The 21130-nt window shown below is 35.2% G+C and overlaps 1 protein-coding gene across 1 annotated transcript in view; it reads left to right on the top strand.

Annotated features, from left to right (window-relative positions):
- The first annotated feature begins 7190 nt into the window (after positions 1-7190).
- LOC128554496 (uncharacterized) overlaps positions 7191-21130 on the top strand; it is a 52148-nt gene continuing 38208 nt past the window's right edge. Inside the window, exons 1-3 of the mRNA XM_053535770.1 lie at positions 7191-7271; positions 13702-14281; positions 17038-17196. Coding sequence (XP_053391745.1) covers positions 13721-14281; positions 17038-17196 — 720 coding nt within the window. The 5' untranslated portion in view covers positions 7191-7271; positions 13702-13720. The remainder of the gene's footprint in view (positions 7272-13701; positions 14282-17037; positions 17197-21130) is intronic.

Raw genomic sequence — 21130 nt, forward strand, 5'->3', positions numbered from 1 at the left:
AATCACCTCATCCTGTTATTCACAGACAGACTGGTTCACACATAGATTTACCAGGTCAACACGGGAATGAATCACCTCATCCTGTTATTCACAGACAGCCTGGTTCACACATAGATTTACCAGGTCAACACGGGAACGAATCACCTCATCCTGTTATTCACAGACAGACTGGTTCACACGTTGATGTACCAGGTCAACACGGGAACGAATCACCTCATCCTGTTATTCACAGACAGCCTGGTTCGCATGTTAATCTACCAGGACAGCACGGGAATGAATTTACTCATCCTTCGGTTCATAGACAGTCTGGTTCACATGTAGATCTACCAGGTCAGCATGACAACGAGTCTCCATTTCCAACTGTCCACAGGGACGGTACCCACCTGGGGTCCCCTGTTCAAGACCTGAGAACTCAAAGACAAAGCCGCTTTATTGATCCTGTGAGTGGTTCTCCCGTTGTAATAACAGATCAAAATAATAATATTGGTTCATTTCCACATGGTCACGGGGAATCTAACCAAGGTGTAAATAGACTTACTTTTGATTCAGCTGCTGGTAGGCCTGCACGAATTGTATTTCCATCAAGGGTAGTTGCTCAGCAAGAGAGGGGAAGACCTTTAGATTTTCCAGTAGTGCCAGGGCCAAGAGATTTCCGTTTATCCGGATTTCGCTTCCACGACAGAGGGCTTCATGGCCTCCTTCGACCTGAAATATTAGGTCCGCCGTTATTCTTACTCTCCCCGGAAGAGAGAAGGATGAGACGAATGAGAAGACGCATGCGCAGACGCATGATAATGGGCGATCTTCCTTTGCCTTTCCCGCCACTGTCACCACGGTTACCTCCGCCGCTTCTGCCACGACTACCTCCATTGCCGCCGCCACGGCCTCCAAGGATAAGGTTAGGTGGACTTATTGCCGGTGCAATTGGAAGTATACTTGGAAGCTTATTTAGGCAGTAGACAATGTAGTCTTTTAATCCATTTCAAGTTTTTAACTTTTTAGACAATTTCAAGGTTTTAAACGATTTACGCTTTACAGGGACAGGGGTAACACGAAGAAGAAGAATTCTATAAATCTTGTCTTCCATTCTTATCCTTTCCTTTGCAGCTTTGAAAGTATAACATGATGTATGCACTTTATTTTTTGGGGAGTAAATAAGGTTAAACTAATAATACTAATTAATCTTTAGATTTATGTTATAAAATAACGTACTTTTCATTTGTTATTGATATATGAAATAATATATCGAAAAAAAATGATTTGTCCTTGCTTGGAGTTCAGATGCAAAGGAATGACATACAGTCAAACCTGTGTTAAGCAGCCAGCTAAGGGAGCAACATAATATGGCTGCTAAAGGCAGGTGACTGCTTAAGAGAGGTTGAAATTAGAACAGGAAGTCAATTGGGAAGTAAGTTGACTGGCTGCTTAAGGCAAATGGCTTCTTAATAGAGGTGACCGCTAAGGCAGGTTCAACTGTAATAATAACAATGTTTTGATAGAAGGGGAAATCACTGTTTCAAATATGCATTGTATTAATTCCTACACGATATCTACATCCTTGACGACATTCGCCAATTATTTGCCTGTTTCGTGTGGTTTGCCACTGTGATTTAATAATTGTGGCGTACAAACAGTGATTTTGTTGCATAAGTGTCATTCTTCTTTGCTTAATATAGGAAAATAATGGGGTCATGTAACAGATACAACACTTTTTGTGAGATCTCTACTCTTATCATTTACAAAAACAAAACACAAACACGCGCGCGTAGCATGTAAAATATTAAGAAAAAAAAATCACACAGTATGAATAAGCGGAAATTTAGCTATTTTAATGACAGATTTTTTTCTTCTTCTATATACTAGATAGATCAAATGAAATAAAAATATAAACTTTAATATTTTATTGTCAAAAAGGTCTGTAACATAAGCTATATGTTAACCATGATACCGACATGTGAAGCACACATCAATTAATGAATATTTTATTGAAAGATATGTCATTGGATAAAAGTCTGAAACATTTTGGCCGAGCATTTAACCATTTTTGACAAACAAAGGTTCCATTTAAAAAAAGTTATTCTATGTGAAAAAAAAAGGTTTTAGACAATCAAAAGAAGTATTTTGCTTTGATGTAACCGTTCTATATGCAGCCTTTTTGTTTTTATCGAGGAATATGCTTCACAATTATTTCAGCAATGGGCGCTGTTGCAGAAAATTTAAGCAGATCTCCAAACGTATTCCTATTGATTAAACGTATTTTATTACATACCAATATATGTAATATTTACATCTCAAATACAAAACTTAACAACATTATATGCTAAGGGGTTGGGTAACAAGTTCTCTCAACATTATTACATATCCTCCCCTTAACAAATTTCACTTACATGAGATTCGGCTACAAAATGTGTATTCATACAGCTATGCAAAATTTTATATAATTGAAGTTAAAAGAAGAGAGAAAGAGGGAAGAAAGAATAGTAAGACGAAATCTAGTTAGATCAAGTACAACATAATTATATTTCGCGTGATACTGATATTTTAGTTATTGCTTTGTAGATTTTTATTGTTGAACTTGTTGTTGCAGAACTAAATCTAGATGAATTTGGACACAAAAGTCACTGTAGTATTTCAATTCTCGAAACGCTTTGTATCTTTAATAAATTTTTGAACACTTCTGAAAATATTATTATTATCGTTTACTGATAAAGAAGAATTCTCAACAAGTAATGTATCTGTGCTTAAAGGGTGATCGTCCTTGGTTGACTGAAACATAACTATTCTTTGATTTATGAAGTTAGGACACTGAAAAAGATAGTGCTCACAATCTTCAATATGATACCCACAACTACAACTATAATCGGTAGCTAAATGATTATCAAAAAGATCAAAACACAAGTTACTGCATTTGATTTGTTTCTTAGTCGAGAGTGATAAATTGAATACTTCCGTTCGCCAAAGGAATATATCTCCGGTACTTCTGTAATAGTTTTTTTGAAAGCTGATAGGCTTTCTTGTTGTCTTATTTCAATGGGTAATTCATTCCACAATGAAATAGAAGATGGAATAAATGAACTAGAAAATATTTCGGTACGTCTTCTTAAGATTTCATAATCTTCATTATTTCTTAAGTTATAGGGGTTATTGTCACCGACTGCATTAGGAAATAAATTTCTTAAGTATTCTTGGAACATATTATGTTTTATTTTATGCATTAATGTTTATTTTTGATATATCCGTCTTTCGGACAAAGATATCCATCCTATTTCCTTATAGAGATTTTCTAATGATACTGATCGCGTTGTTCCAGTTACAATTCTTGCGGCTTCGTTTTGTAGTTTTTCAAGATTATCTTTTTCTAAATTTGTATAATTATCCCATACGACAGTGCATATTCTAACAATGGTCGGAGAAACTGTCTGGTCCTGGATTTGTTTCTACATCTTCGGCCATTATCACTAGCATTAATAAAAACATACCATAGTTGACAAAATTAAAAAACTTAAATGCTAAAAGGCATATTTCAAATGTCCTTAGTACACAATAAACAAGAAAAAGGCCAATGTTCGTTCGGTAATATTTACAATATTGCTTCACTTGTGTCCTGCGGGTTTTATTATAAAATATTCCAATGGCCGCCCTGTGTGATACTATGTCATTACCCATTAGGTAAAAATTTCATTAAATCAATACTATAGTTTAGTGGGCATTGGCTATGCAACAAAGTTAAATCGCGGGCTGCGCAAAAAGCTATCACTGACGTATACTGTTGTACTAAAATGCTAGAATAACGAATATGAGTGATAAGAGAAAGGATAGACAGAAGAAGAAATAACATCTTATTGAAGTAATAATGGTAAAGTGAGATATTATGGTTTGTAGACAATGAACTACATTATTTGAAATAACATTCTTTACACGTGCGACAATGATATAAAACTTATCCTGTCAATTTAGCATAATGTGAACAAATGATATCATTATGTTGATGTAATGTATATATTAGACATTACTTAAGGAAAATCAGACAAAGTGAAATGACTGTAGCAGATATAACAAAAGACGTTACTTGAAGAAATCCAAATAAAGTAAACTAACTATAGTAGATATCACTTTAGACGTTACTTGAAGAAATCCAAATAAAGTAAACTAACTACAGTAGATATCACTTTAGACGTTACTTGAAGAAATCCAAATAAAGTAAACTAACTACAGTAGATATCACTTTAGACGTTACTTGAAGAAATCCAAATAAAGTAAACTAACTACAGTAGATATCACTTTAGACGTTACTTGAAGAAATCCAAATAAAGTAAACTAACTATAGTAGATATCACTTTAGACGTTACTTGAAGTAAATCCAAACAAAGTTAACTAAGAAAAGTAGATATAACACTAGACATTACTTGAGAAAAAAATCCAAAGTAAACTAACTGTAGTAGATATCACATTTGACGTTACTTGAAGAAAATCCAGACAAAGTTTACTAACTATAGGAGATATCACATTAGACATTACTTGAAAAAAATCCAAACAAAGTAAACTAACTATAGTAGATATCACTTTAGACATTACTTGAAGATAATCCAAACAATGTTAACTAACTATAGTAGATATCACATTAGACATTACTTGAAGAAACTAGAATGTGTCTGTAGGACACAGAGTGTGCCCCCCACTGGTACATTTGTCACAAATAAGGGGCAATAATTCAAATGTTTGCAGTCTTAATGGGGTATAGCCTCAACAAAAATTTTATGAAAAGGATTCATTATTCCAGGCCCTATACTTTTTGAGCTATGAGCATCACAAACAAAAAAATCCTCTATAGTGGATATTTCAAGGGTCATAACTCTGTAATAAGAGCTAAGATTCTCAAGAAGAATGCCAAGTGTGCAAGGTCACATCACGATAAAGACTCCAGAAAGGTTTCCTGAATTTACATCTAATACTTTTTGAGTTAGGCACATAATTAGGTAAAAAAGTGCATTTTTTACTATTTCAAGGGACTTAACTTTAAAAATAGGGGGTGGAGCCAGCCAAAAAATTAGAGGTGTGCATGTTTACATCATGATAAAGACTTATGCAAGTTTTCAACCATTTATATTAAATACCTTTTGAGCTAGGTGCGTCACAAGGTGAAAATGTACATTTTTGACTATTTCAGGGGCCATAACTATAAAAATAGGGGGCGGATCTAAACGAAAAATAGGAGATGCGCAAGTTCATATCATGATTAAGACTCGTGCAAGGTTTCATGAATCTATATCAAATACTTTTTGAGCTAGGCATATCACAAGGTGAAAATGTACATTTTTGACTATTTCAGGGGCCATAACTCTGAAAATAGAGGGCGGACCCAAATGAAAAATAGGAGGTGCGCAAGATCATATCATGATAAAGACTCATGCAAGGTTTCATGAATCTATATCAACTACTTTTTGAGCTAGGCATGTCACAAGGTGAAAATGTGCATTTTTGTCTATTTTAGGGGCCATAACTCTGAAAATAGGGGGCGGAGCCAGACGGAAAATAGGAGGCGCAAAAGTTCATATCATGATTAAGACTCATGCAAGGTGTCATCAATAACTGTAGTAGATATCGCATTAAAAGTTACTTGAAGAAAATCCAGACAAAGTTAACTAACTATTGTATCAAATTAGGCATTACTTGAGAAAAAATCCAAACAAAGTAAACTAACTATAGTGGATATCACATTAGACATTACATAAGAAAAAAACAGTAGTTTTACTGAAGACTTGAATTTAATTTAATGCAGTACCATATATTCGTAACACCTGACGAAATAAATTAATGCGCGAGGAAATAAATCTTATGCACACATTTTTACAAGATTAGTACTGAATTAAGCTGCTACAAGAATCTACTATTCTACATTAGAATAAATTTTTGATTTAATCTGGTATCTAACCGTCCGACAAAATTATAAAAGAAACGCCAAAAATTATTCGTATATACACATATTTACACAGCGTGTGAACTTTACAATTTTAGCAGACGACATTTCCAGCAGACGACAATTTATCTAGCATGCTAAAGGTTAATTACTACCAACTTTGAGATAAAACTCGTAAGATCGGTTTATGACGAGAGCGTGTACAATGAACTGTAGACAATGGTACACCTACCATAAAAAAGTGACTTAAAATTATCAATATCCTTCAAATTGTATTTCGACTTTAGCGCGTGGACAATTCAAACGTACATGTTACCGGCAATGAATCATCAAGCGTTCTTCTACTTCATGCCAGTTTTTCTTAGTCACGTAACAAAATATTTTTTTTACATATAAAGAATTCGAATCAAATGTTTTGCAAATTGTGAATCCAGCAAGATACTTCACCTATTTATGTAATACATGCATTGGTTTTATATCTATTTTAGAGTTACCAATTTGACTCTGATTTTCCACATTAACAACTCATTTTCACATCGAAAACAACCTTTCTCTGTCAAAGTTGCTATTTTACTGTCAATTATATCAATGAATGCTGCAAAATGCGGAGAACTCTTAAATTAAATTTTCGTTACCAATACTTATTTTACTGCCACTTATATTATTGAATGTTGCGAAGTGTGGAAAACCTCGAATTATATGAATCTTTATTTTACCATCACTTGTATTTGAATATGTTTTAGGCACAACGGCACATGATTTTAAAAGTAAAATGAACATGCTGCAAAAGGATGGTCAGCTTGGCAGCGAGAGCTATATGCAATTATCTTTTGGCAGATTCATATTACGCCTTAACGCCGCTAATGTCGCGTAGAACTCATGCATAGGTCTTGCTAATAATCTGATAACCTACCAAAATAAATGCACTCGTGCAAATTGTATCATACCCTTTCCCTTGAAGAGCATAATGTTGGTCAAAAATTGTTAAATCCAGCAGATAAATTGTAAATACCTTTGTCTCCGTGAGCTCATAGAAAGACTAGTTATTTTAGTATGGGGAACATATACAACTTCGCTGTCGATCTGGTTAACATTGGCAATGGTAATTAACTCGGTTTTCTTAAAATTCGTTTTATTCCTTATTGTGTTCCCTTGTACAAATATTCAGTTGTCAGATATGTTTTACACCAATGACACACTTTATCTAACATGTTTACGCTACCTGTAATTGATATGATTAAACCACTTGACATGTTACTCTTGACATGCGCAGTGAGACCTCAACGCTTGCGTAAATAGTATCAAGACAAACAAGGCCAAACAGAATAATAAGGAAATAACGTGGTATATTTAGGTAAGTACAAATAACCTTAATTGTCTTTTGATACAAATGTTCATGTGATATAAATAGGTACACAAATACCTTATAGATTGTTGAATATTTGACACATTAATCTGCTAAATTGGTATTTCGGTAGTTTCTGAAACCGAAACAAGGATCTTTACTTTCTAAGTCCTCCTTAACGGGAAAGGTAATTTTCCTAAATATCTTCTATATTAAATCTACAAACGATATTTGAGCTCGAGATAAACACAAATCCCACAGGGGCCCGTCACGGACCAAGGGTACATTGATAATTTTTGAACTTCATCAAATCGCTTAAAGGTGGTCAATCACATTTAATCAATATTTAATGACATTTTTTACTTTTTGTATATTCTGGTAGAGAATTATTTAAGGAACAAAAAGACCGATTACATAGGGTTAGATTCCTATTTGAAATGTATATTTTATTATTTTTATAAAATTTTGTAATTACTCCCCTTTAATATGAAAGTATGTAAAAAGCTGGGTATTTCTTTTTATTTCGATACAATGTCTAGTTTTACATTTGCTTTGATAGACATATCAACTATTGAACAATCTGAACCAAAATGCAAGTTTTAAAGCTGTGTGTAGTTTCTGAATTCATTTATTTCCAATCTGTCTTGGTTGCGCAGCCAAGATAGGCAAAGGGAGGTAATAATAATTTTTCAAACTTGCGTTTCTAATGAATTCCATCTAAATACATAATTTGTAATGCAAATATTTTACAAATATATTACAATATGTCTAATATTTATACATTTCCTTAGGTTAAGTATGTTTATCAAATTTATACTTATGATAAAATAACTCTATCTTGGTTGGGCAACCAGGATAGGAAAATTAAATTTTAAAAATACCTCCAGTGAAAATCTACTTTGTATTAAGTGTTAAGTGAACATAAATGAGTGTAAATGATCAGATGCTTAAGTTTCGAACAAATCCGTTACATGGCCAAAATCTGATTATCCACCTTTAAAAGGTTGTTTTTGATGTTGTCTGAAAGTGTCAGTATATGCTTTGGATGTAAGATATAACCGTATTTGAAAGCTGCCGACATAGACATTTCAGAAACATTTTTCAAAATAAATTTCGTATAATAAATGTTGATTCTATGGAAGCGTGAAAGGGCCATCAGACGCTAATACGTTACGTTTTATAACGTTATGGCTGCGGAATATAAGATTCCTTTACTGGTGGTAGGTGCAGATGGCAATATCCGGCTCGAGGGTAACTGTTTACGGCGGTAACGAGGCTCCTGCCAAAAAATGTAATGGACGACTTTTGTCTCTTCGAAGTGGAATCATCTATCTACACATCCATATATTGTACCAAGCATGTAGCGACTTGAACATATACTACCATACATCAATGTATGACCTACCCCATAGCCTCTAGAGCTACTCCAGATTTCAAACTCTATCCAGGATATATACCTTTATTTACATGTATAGTATGTTCAGGTGGTTGGGGCTCGAACCAGGTCAAAAACCTTCCAGATATGTTCAAAATAGAGAAATATTCTAAGTTTGAATACTTCCCGGTCACCTGCTATGACCTCTCCTCAAAATCTAGATATATCCAGGTACCCTATCTTAGTCAGACTCATTACTACACGTTCATGTAGGGTATGTCTATATTTTCCTGCCACATGAACTCATACTAGGTCGAAAACCTTCCATGGTTTAAATAGTGATATTTTTATGAGCAAACGCTGCTCGGTCATATAATATTCATATGACCATGACCATGTAGGGCTACCCGATGGATACACCAGGTACCTAGTCTTGGCCAGTACCTATACATCAACGTAAACTATCGAAATTTCGAGATACGTTACTCAAAATTTCGACTTAATAACTCGAAATTTCGAGTTAATAAATAACATACACCTGGCACTAATGCTCTTCCGTAAAACATGCAATAACAAAGAGATCTTTTTAGAGACATGATTAGCAATGTTCTATTTTTGGATCTCATGTGGATCTTGGCATGGCAAAATCCTGTCGAGCGGAATGTATCATTGCAAATTAAGATACCGTTTTAATGGCCGTTTTATTGTATAAATATACCTATTTCAAACGTTTTATCAGCCAAAATTGACTATAAGGTTAGATAGATAAGACTGAAAACTGAACACATTTTGACGCATGGAACGTCGGAGACGCCATCATTACGTCATTTCAGATTGAATATTTTTCCGTATCCTTTGGGAGTTGAATTCAGGATTCGTCATTGCATTAACATGCTGTATTTTAGACTACGAAAATCTTTTATAATATGTCTATATAAATTATGTAATACACGGCTTGTATTTCAAAATGAAATACGAACATGCAGACATCATATTCGTATTGTATTGCAGATCCTGTATTGCGCTGTTATATTCGGCCCTCATGGATTTTGCCAGGCCAGTGCTTGCGCACCTTGTGCGATCCGATCTTGCAAAACCCACACAAGCCGAATGCAGCACCCTAGATCACCCTAGATCAAGCTACTGTTATAATAACCTAATTGTCTAAATGTTTCTACTATCATTATGTTATGAGTCCCATGTATGAATGCTTTACACCTGGCATGCTAAAGAATCAGAGACGCTTCTGTATTTTGCACACTACAAACATCACTAACACTCTTCTGGAGGAGGAGTCGCTCATATGGATTACCGGTGGCGGCTATAAATATATTAACAAAGAATCAAATATCAATTGTATTATGATATTCAATTACAAAGTAAAAAAGGTCCCCGCAGAGCGGTGGTAAAGGGCAGTATACCTGTCACTAAAATATAACTTCTCCGACGTAGGTTCCAGTCTAACCATTTCTTTTCTATGTTTACATTTTAGCTTTACATATTTAATGCGTAAAGTTTAGTTTAGAAATCAACAAAACATTCAATGCGTTCTTTTACCTTCTCATTTCTTTATTAATAGCTTACCTGGATAGTTGAGCTATTATTGTAGGCAGATGGTCCGGCGTCCATCGTCCGTTGTCTTCATAATCTTCTTCTTTGAAACTAATGGTTAAAGCACCAATCTTGGTCTGTAGCATCCCGGCAAGGTCTCCTCTAAAGTTCAGTTCTTCAAAATGGCCGCTTGCAGGAGCCGCTAGAGCTAAAAATAGTAAAACATCTATACGTCTTCTTCTCATTAATCACTTGATAGATCTTCATCAACTTGGTCTTAGCTACACTATAAGATCCTCTCCCAATTCTGTTCAAATAGGATGCTTGGCCACTTTTAGGGGTCGCTTAGAGCTAAATACAGAAACAAACTTTTAAACGACTTCTTCTCATGTACCACTTGATTGTTCTTCATCAAGCTTGGTCTGTAGCATCATTATTTGTTCAGATAGAGTGTGTAACATCACAATAGATTCCATATGAATAGTTGTGCCAGAAATTGTTTAGCTGAGCTCATTGAAGTCACATAAGAGTGTCTGTTGTTTAGTTTAACGTTAGTAATAAGCCAAGAGTGCAAAAACTCGATCTTAAGGAAAGGTTCCCTTTTAGCGGGTAAAGAAAAAACACTAGTCTGAATCAGAACTTTTCCAGTGTTTGGAAACAAATGACTATTTTTTTTGTCATTCACTGGAAAACGTGGTACTTCTTCACTTATCATGGCACGCACTTCTGTCCATTACATAGGGATAGAAATAGATCTAATATGTCCGATTTGTTATCCCTCGCCGAAGGCCGAGGTTTACAGTTTTGGCGCGTCCGTCCGTCCTTCCGTCCGTCTTTCCATCCGTCCGTCTGTCCGAGCCATATCTAGAAAGTGCTATGGAATATTTAAATAAAACTTCATATGCATATTCAACACTATAGGGAAATGCGGCCTGTCAAGTTTCAGTCAGATTGCCCAAGCAACACCATAGTTATGGCCCTTAGTAGTTTCTAATGTTAACTATATAGGGTACTATAAATATGGCGATTTCTGATTCTAACTTGTGACATATTTGACCTAGAACTATGAAACTTTAACTGGATTTAGATCAATATCGTGTGGTAGCGCACTCTCAATTTCGTCAGGATTTCTTTAGTAACTTCAGAGTTATTGTCCTTTAATCGTTTAAACATCAACATATTTGTACATTACAAACTAACCAATTGGTAGAATTTCATTAAATTTTTTTCATTTTTTCCATGAACATTTATTATCAACATATGAAGTTGTGTATCCAAACCCGGTCACCCCACGGTCCTGGTCACCCCCACTCCCCCTCCGCACTCCCACCCCACCCCCACCCCACATTTTTTTTCATTTTTTTTTTAAATCGTAAACCTTCCATAAATATTCATCAACATGCAAAATTGTACCCTTCCCCCACCTAGCTCCTCAACCCAGTAACCCCCACCACCCCGATCATGCACCCTACCCGCCAACATTCTGTTTTTTTTCATTTCTGATTTTCCATCAATATTTATTACAAACAAGTGAAGTTTTGTACCCTCACCCGGTTACCGCCCCTAACCAATCATTTTTCAAACCTTCCATGAATACTTATCAACATGTGAAGCTGTAAACCCCCACCCCCAGTCACCACCCACGTTCCAGATTTCTTACTTGATTGTGCTCCCTTAAGGAGAATTCCTATAGTTTTATTTCTTTCATAGAATTTTTTCAAATTCACATTTATGTTAGGAATATTTGTGCTGAAAACAACGAACAAATAAAAACAATGGTCACCAGGCTTGTTTTTGTGAAAAATTGTTTTGAAAACACCCACTGTTGCTAAAACTGATAGCGATATTTCAACATTTTCATGATTTTTTGCTTTTTTTATAAATACCAACAAAAGTATGTATGCATAAAGACAGCACAATAAGGTTTATTCTTTTTACATATTTTATTATAAACGTATTTCATATCATAGTCATATTTGTAATACAATATCATTACAATTATGCGTACAAATAGAAAAAAATCTAGTTTCATATTCACTTTTGTGAAGTTTTTTCAATGGAAAATACTCATAGTAAAGAACATTTAATTAAATTTTGAAAAAAAAAACTGTTTCTAGATTTTTTTCCTGTTTTCATTGTGATTAAACAATTGTATTGTGAAAATAAAAATGGCAAAAAAAGTATGGGTCACCAGGCTAAATTTTATGTGAAGACCACTTGAATGAAACACCGGTTCGGACGAAAAATTGCGCGAACCTGACCAAATTGATTACATGTATATCTGCTGGAAGTTAAAAAAAGTTTAAAAATTCTTAATTTTCTATAATTGAATAGTAAATAATGTGGAAGGGGATATTGTCTTAACAATACATGTCAGGCATGATTCATGTCAATACAACATAAACCAGTATCAACATTTGATTACTGATAAAAATTATCAAAAAAAGTTATTTTATTCAAGAATCCTCATATTAAAGATTGTCTGTCACATGTTTCAACAAATGTTGACTTCACTTCAATTTTCCATAGAAAGTGTCGGCTGCGCAGAAAGATGCGCATAAAAAGCTACCGGAATTCCCTTTAAGGACTTGTTATTTTAAGTTCAAATTATTTGCTTCTTAATAACATCCTTAACCTTTTGCCGGATATATTTCTTTGCCATTCCTCAACACAAACCTATTCGGCGGCGGTTATGTCTCTCCTTTTTTTATTTGCTTTGTTTGATTATTCTATGCCACACTAACTTGTGACCTCTACATCTACAATTTCCATTTCCAAGTAAAAAACAAAAAACCTTCAAGTTGGTACGCATCATCAACATCGAGTGGGTATGTGCATATTGCCAAGCATTTTATGAATGATTTATTTTTCAGCTATACCTGTTTTTATGTCTCCGAAGGGCGGCATTTAGAAACTGAACAGTTCGTCAAACTGTCAGTACGTTCCATCGGTTTCTGATTGATAATTGATGAGCACTTTGGTGCAGTAACCTCAAATTTGGTACACAGGTAGGCCGTGACCGGCAAATGATCACAGTCGATTTGGAGGTCGGTTGTGCTCAGAGGTCAAGGTTGCGATGATCTTGAACTGAAAACTGGTTTCCGATCGATAACTATAGAATGCTTCGGCACAGGAATATCAAACTTCCCGGCAATTGACCCATATGAATTTTGAGGTTGGTTGCCGAAGGTCTACACTGCAATTATCTTGAGCAAATATATCTTTGGAAATTGGTTTCCGATCAGTTACTCAAGAACGCTTCATCTCAGGAATCTAAAACATCCTAGGTAGGTACTTGTTCGTGAACGACAGATGAACACTGTCGATTTTCAGCTCGGTTGCTTAAAGGTCAAGGTAGCAGTGACCTTGAGCTGCAAACTGGTTTCCGATCGATAATTGAAAATAGCTTCAGCGCTGGTATATGCATGTACATTAATCGTGACCGGCAAAATACGTATACTTGTATACTGTGTGTGCTGTAATTAGTAAGTAACTATTATCTGTTTTGTTTAGGTTCCTATTCAATATCGGGATGGCACATAAACGCCATTTAGAGAAGGAAAAGTACAGACAATGGGTGAAAGCCGGTCTTGGCTTGGGATACTTAAAAGAAGGACTAGCGCCTTTTTGTGACGATGTCGCCAAACAACAGCATAAAGACATCTTAGATAACATTAAACAGACAAAGAATCTATCGACTGTGACATGTGGTCAGTGTGCTCTGAGAACTCTCAAACCAGACCATGTGAAAATAGGAAAGAATCAATGTCCTTTAGGTCAAGTTAACTGTAACTGCTGCTATACGAGTGGTAAAATTGCTTGTCCAAACAACGTATGTGGCGCCATCTATGACAACATTATAACTAACCATGCGTCCACACCACCAGCTCCTTATTGGAAAAACACCCAAACTCAGCAGTGGACTGGAGATCCGTGGAGTATAGCTAAATGTTTCATCAACGCCCCTGGATGTGACCAGAAGACATCAGCAGCCGACACTGACAACATGGGATTACTGCTTATGATTATCAACAACAAGTATTTTCATAATCACATTCAGTGTAATGTCGCTGGAGGAGATGTATTTTCAAAGGTAAAACTGTACAATTGTTACCCAGTTTTGCGTAAGCTCCTGCTTATCAGAAATAAAATTGTGGTTAGCTTTGTTACAAAAAACTGTCAAATATTATAAATGCATTCTGAACTGGGATCCTTGCTAACAGTAAAGATACAGTTACAACATTTGGTAGTGTAACTGTAACTGCCAACAGTCAGCTCAAAGTAACACGTGATTCTAACAAACAAGTTCTAATTGGAAGGCCATTCTTACTAACTTACAACAAATCTTTGGCCACCGTCTCGAATAGCATAGTCGTATCCATATTGACTATGCTTTGCAGAATATAGCGTTGATATTTCTTCTTTTTCGTCTGCTTTGAGGTGACATTTCCTTATACTTTAAACATATTCTGCAGCAGGGTCATGGTGAACGAGTAAAAGTGATTCTTTATAACTAAATCTAGATATAATTGTTTTCTTCGTTGCTGGGAATTCTTCTTGTTGGCAGTACAAAAACAGTTACCTAGATACATAATACAATCACCGCCTCGGTAGCCTAGTGGTAGAGCGTCCACTTCGAGTGCGGGAGGTCGTGGGTTCGACCCCCGGCCGCGTCATACCAAAGACGTAAAAAATGGTACTAGTAGCTTCCTCGCTTGGCGCTCAGCATAAAGAGGGTAGTGCTAGGACTGGTCACTATAAAGTTGGTCATTGTGCTCACTGCTACAAGTAGACACCGTCGTTTATATGACCGAAAAATTGTTGAAAAAAGACGTTAAACCCGAACACACACACACACACATAATACAATCAAATCATCGGGTAAGTGTGTGAGGTTCCAGTAATTCAACGATGATTTATATTTCAATTATATTTGGTAATATACATACCATTAAGGTTGAATACACTTGTAAAGCAAGGTTTATCATACTGAACTTAAGCTTTCATGGTGATAGAAAGGAGGTGCTTGATGCTTTTTTTAGCTCACCTGAGCTCAGGTGAGTTTTTGTGATCGCTCGATGTCCGGCGTCCGTCGTCTGTCTGTCTGTCTGTCGTCTGTCTTTCTGTCGTCTGTCAACATTTAGCTTGTGTATGCGATAGAGGCTGTATTTTTCAACTGATCTTTATGAAATTTGGTCAGAATGATAACCTTGATGAAATCTAGGCCGAATTTGAAAACTAGGTCACTGGGTCAGATCAAAGAAAAACCTTGTGTATGCGATAGAGGCTGTATTTTTCAATAAGTCTTCATCAATTTTGGTCAAAATGATAACCTTGATGAAATCTAGGCCGAGTTTGAAAATAGATTATCTAGAATCAAAAACTAGGTCACTAGGTCAAATTAAAGAAAAACTTTTTGTATGCGATAGAGGCTCTATTTTTCAATTAATTTTTATGAATTTTGGTCAGAATGGTTGCCTTTATGAAATCTAGATCGAATTTGAATATGGGTTATCTTTGGTCAAAAAGTAGGTCACAAGGTCAAATCAAAGGAAAAACTTGTATATGCGATAGAGGCTGTATTTTTCAATTGATCTTCCTGAAATTAAGTAAAAATGTTAAACTTAATAAAATCTAAGCCGAGTTTGAAAATGGGTTATCTTGGGTCAAAAATTAGGCCACTAGATCAAATCAAAGAAAAACAGTATGTATGCAATAGAGGCTGTATTTTTCAATTGATCTTCATGAAATTTGGTCAGAATGATTGCCATAATAAAATCTACGTTGAGTTTGATTATGGATTATCTGGTGTTAAAAAGTAGGTCACTAGATCAAATCAAAGAAAACCATTCTGTATGCAATAGAGGCTGTATTTTTAAATTAATCATCATGAAATTTGGTCAGAATGATTGCCTTAATAAAATCTAGGTCAAGTTTGAATATGGATTATCTGGGTTTAAAAACTAGGTCACTAGGTCAAATCAAGGAAAACCCTTGTTTATGCAATAGGGGCAGCATTTTACACTGGATTTTCAAAAAATTTAGTCAAAATGGTTGCCTTGATGAAATCTAGTTCAAGTTTGAATATGGGCAGTCTTGGGTCAAAAACTAGGTCAAATCAAAGAAACACCTTGTGTATGCGATAAAGACTGTATTTTTCAATCGATCTTCGTGAAATTTGGTCAGAATGATAGCCTTGGTGAAATCTGGGTCAAGTTCGAATATGGATCATCTGGGGTCAAAAACTAGGACACTAGGTCAAAACAAGAAAGTACTTATTTATTCTCAAGATTATTTGCTCCAATTTTAATGATAATTGGTCAGAATATTTTTTCCATGAAATCACTAGGTCAAACATGTTTACACTGTTATGGTGTGTTATGGTGTGTTTCTCAGGTGAGCGACCTAGGGCTATCTTGACCCTCTTGTTTAATTTCCGGCAAACATAGACAATTGTTTTTAAATCAACAGTTGTATATAGTAGTTTTTAAACTTTTATTAGCTAAATAACTTTAAGAGGGATCAATTCTAACCCTAACATACGAAGAAAATAAGTAGTGTCGAAGCTATCGCGGCTATTGAGATCGTGGCAATATCTATTACGAATATTGTAAGATTTTCGAGATAGTAGCTCCTTTAACATAACTGTTTTAAACAGGGCTTATATACATCTATGCCCATAGATACTACTAAGATTCTGGCAAAATATAACGAACGTCTGTAACACTTGTACACACTATTGAGAGAAAAGTCTCATCGTTTGCTATGATCTCTTCTGCTTTCTTCAGTCATGTAAAGAAGTTCACCAGATTCAAAATTGAAATACATTTAGTTTAATTAATGAAACAGGTGAGACAATGCAGAAACGCGATACTTCACTCAAGCACCTTGGAATTAGAAGAGGCAAAAGCAAATAGTTACATAGATGATATGATTGCTGTGCTTCAAGATGGTAAGGAACTGATTAACCGAAAAGATGCTCAGGACGCTGTAAAGAAACTTGAAGAGGTTGGTAAAATAAATTGTGTAATTTTTTAACTCATGAAAGTTTTTTTTTCTCATGTAGCTTTATCTTAACTAAATAGATAAAAAAATAAATAAGTAAACTGCATTTGTATTTGTAACAATCCTAAACTTTTTAAGTTAAAAGTTAAATTGTAAGTGGGCGAGAACCTAATTTGGAAGTAGACTTTATACAAGCTGAACTTATGTTATTTCTGACTCAATTTGTGTAATTTTATTTTTTCATAAATAGATTTTACTTTACAATTGTTTCGAAAAATCTTGTTTGTTTAAAGCCACCATAAAGGTGCGGAATACGATTTATATTCTCCCCAATACACGCCATATGTTGCAAGATACATATGTCGATAGTTTGATAACATTGCGCGTAAGTAAAATGAATTACTAGCATTTAGGAGTGACCTGTCGCTTTTATTAATAGATTTGAAAGGTTACTGGAATAAACCACTTCAGTAAAGGGGTACCCTACCTTTTTATAACTTATTTTTATAATATATATTCAAATGACTGCCTCTTCGACAATTAGACGCCGTGGTACAGTGGTAAGCGTGACGGCTCTAGAATCTAACTTTTGTGAGTTCGAATTCCAACGGAGATCAATATTTTTTTTCATTTTATATATTTATTTTTTCATTTTATATTTTGCTAACATACATTCTAAAATGATGATAATGCTAAACATGTATCTGAATCGCATTACTTGCATCCTTTTGCTATTTTCGCATATAACAAAGGTTTTTCAAATATCTTCTTGATTGTGAATTATCAACATAGCTCTTGACAATTTGGTCATTCAACTAGCTGATGACACTGATTCCACGGGAGGGGATCCAACATATGTATTCCCAAATGGGCACCGCTTAAATTCATATGTTGTGCTTCCGGTAGTACATATGTGGTAAAATTTTCACAGAAAAACAGGTGAGGTTTTTATTTGTGATTGAATTTTGCTGAAATGACATTGTTTTGCCAAAATATCGCGATGCAGTGCAACCGAGTATACATTAACCAGCACGTAAGTGCATGTACCTTACCTGTATTTGTAGAAATGACAGAGAAAAAATTATCCTCCGTGAAGCGGTATGACTGAAAATTAGCAACATTTTTATCAACAGATGGAAATATGTTGTAATTGCCCTGCGCTTGCTTAAATTATGCCCTCGAAACCTTCCATATGCAAAACCCCACCCAGAAAAAGAAAATTATGGTGATCACTTTGCTAGAAAAATGTTTTTCGGCGAAAAACCGAATGGGATACATATGTTGTGCATGGGCTACATATGTGGTGCATTAGACTTTTTAGAACTCCACAGATCTTGAGCTTACATGGTACCTGGATAAAGAAACGAACTGGAAATACGTGCCAAGTATATGTCACATTATTCCAAAAAATATATACATGTATATTAAAGGGATAACATATTAGAAACGAGCACAGCTTTAAGCTTACATATGATGCTGTAGAACATTTCCACTAAGGAGTCAACGTATCTCTCCTAAATCCGAAGGGGTTTATGTGTTGCTTATGTGTGTTGACCTGTGAATGTCCGAAATATGCATGTATAGTTTGGTGTATAGCATATTAGCTGCCGATACGGTCTGCGTAATTATATGTTATTGAACCTAGTTTCTTTTCGTGTTTGTTTTACTCTTTCATGTGCGCCTCTATATATATCTTCGGCGGTATTTTGCATTGTTAACTGTGGTGGAAATTGTCTGTCTTTGAATCATGTACGTGAACTTAGTTATAGAGCCAAATATCTGTCTCGGGCAACGGAGTCGAAAATAAAATGTAATAAATACTTTTGGGTCTTGGATTTCAATTCAGGAGGTAATTTTGGTTTGCCCGATACAGAACTATTGGCCCGGCCGCTCCAATACATAAGATATTGTGGACCTGGCACTTACTTGTGTTGAACTACGCAGTAACTTCGCAAGCTAGACCTATATAGTTTGTGGCAATATAGGAGGGAGGATATATTGCAATATTAGGCACTCGGTAGAAAATTGTGTGATTATAACTGAGCATGGTCATTAAATTATGAAATATGTCCTGGGCCCTTAATTTGATTAAGTTACCTACCAGATGCAGCTTATATGACCGAGTTCCTTGCAGTATATCCTCCCTCCTATATTTCCACAAACTATGATAGGCCTAGAATGTGGAGTTGCGGTATACATGTAACAACGTAGTTTTACACAAGTAAGTGCCAGGTCAACAATATCATATGTACATGTAATGGAGAGGCTGGGCCAGTAGATCTGTATCGGGCAAACCAAAATACCTCCTGAAACACCCTGACCGTAAAGTATTTATTACATTTTATTTTTGAGTCTGTTGCCCGAGACAGATATTTTGCTCTATAACTCAGTTCACGGACAGACAATTTCCACGATGCAAAATACCACCGAAGATATATTTAGAGGCGCACATGAACGGATAAAGCAAACATGAAAAGAACACTAAGTTCAAGAACATATAATTACGCAGAGTGTATCGGCAGTTAATATGTAATACACCAAACTATACATGCATATTTCCGACATTCACAGGTCAACACACATAAGCAACACATTAACGCCTTCGGATTTAGGAGAGGTGCGTCGACTCCGAAGTGGAAATGTTCTACAACATCTAATATAAGCTTAAAGCTGTGCTCGTTTATAAGTTACCCCTTTCATACAAATGTATATAATTTTTGGACTGATGTGACATATACTTGGCACATTTTTCCAGTTCGTTTCTTTATCCAGGTACCATTTAAGCTCAAGATCTGTGGAGTTCTAAAAAATCTAATGCATCACATATGTAGCCCATGCACAACATATGTATCCCATTCGGTTTTTCGCCGAAAAATATTTTTCTAGCAAAGTGATTGCCAAATATTTTTTCTTTTGGATGGGGTTTAGCATACGGAATGTTGCGAGGGCAAAACGAAGCAAGCGCAGGGCAACTAAACAACATATTTCCACCGGTTGATAAAAATGTTGCTAATTTTCAGTCATACCGCTTTACGGAGGATACGATTTTTTCCGTCATTTCTACAAATACAGGTAAGGTACATGCACTTACATGCTAGGTAATGTATACTCGGTTGCACTGCATCGCGATTTTTTGGCAAAACAATGTCATTTTCACAATATTCAATCACAAATAAAAATCTCACGTATTTTTCTGCGAAATGTTTACCACATATGTACTACCGGAAGCACAACATATGATTTTAAGCGGTGCCCATTTGGGAATACATATGTTGGATCCCCTCCCGTGTGATTCGGAGGAAACCGACACCGCCAGTGAGTGTGAAGATACTCCATTAAACGCGGCGTGTGTTTGAAATGTATTGAATATACTGAAATTGAACGAATGAAATTGAAATGATGAAATAAAAATACATGAAAAGAAATGTAAATAAAACAAATCACCCTGTGTGGGATTCGAACCCACAGCCTCCTAATCGCAAAAGTTAAGACACTAACAACATTTCTCAATTCTACCAACTGAGTTACTGATGCATTTTAGTTTGTGCAGTATTTGAAATATATTTATAGTTTTAAATAAGTCAAATGTCATTCAAATCCTTATTTAATAAATGGAACAGTTTGGAAAATCTAAATCTAAAAATAAAAGCGACAGGTCACTCCTAATTGCTAATAAATCAATTTAAGTGTCGATATACAAGTTTAGAATCATTTAATCTGATGTTTACTTCAAAACTGACCTTCCCCACAAAGGTCATTTATTTGTTAGTAAGGATTTTCTATTAACAAACCGTAGGGGTGCTTGTTGTATCAATAAAACGGATAATCGCTTAATTACATGCAGTGTACCTATAATTAAATATAGATCGATCTCCAATAAATATGTGGACATTCTTTGTAATAGGTCATTAAATGTAACAAACACTGTTGAATTTAC

This window comes from Mercenaria mercenaria, unplaced genomic scaffold, assembly GCF_021730395.1.
Source record: "Mercenaria mercenaria strain notata unplaced genomic scaffold, MADL_Memer_1 contig_508, whole genome shotgun sequence".
Taxonomy (NCBI): domain Eukaryota; kingdom Metazoa; phylum Mollusca; class Bivalvia; order Venerida; family Veneridae; genus Mercenaria; species Mercenaria mercenaria.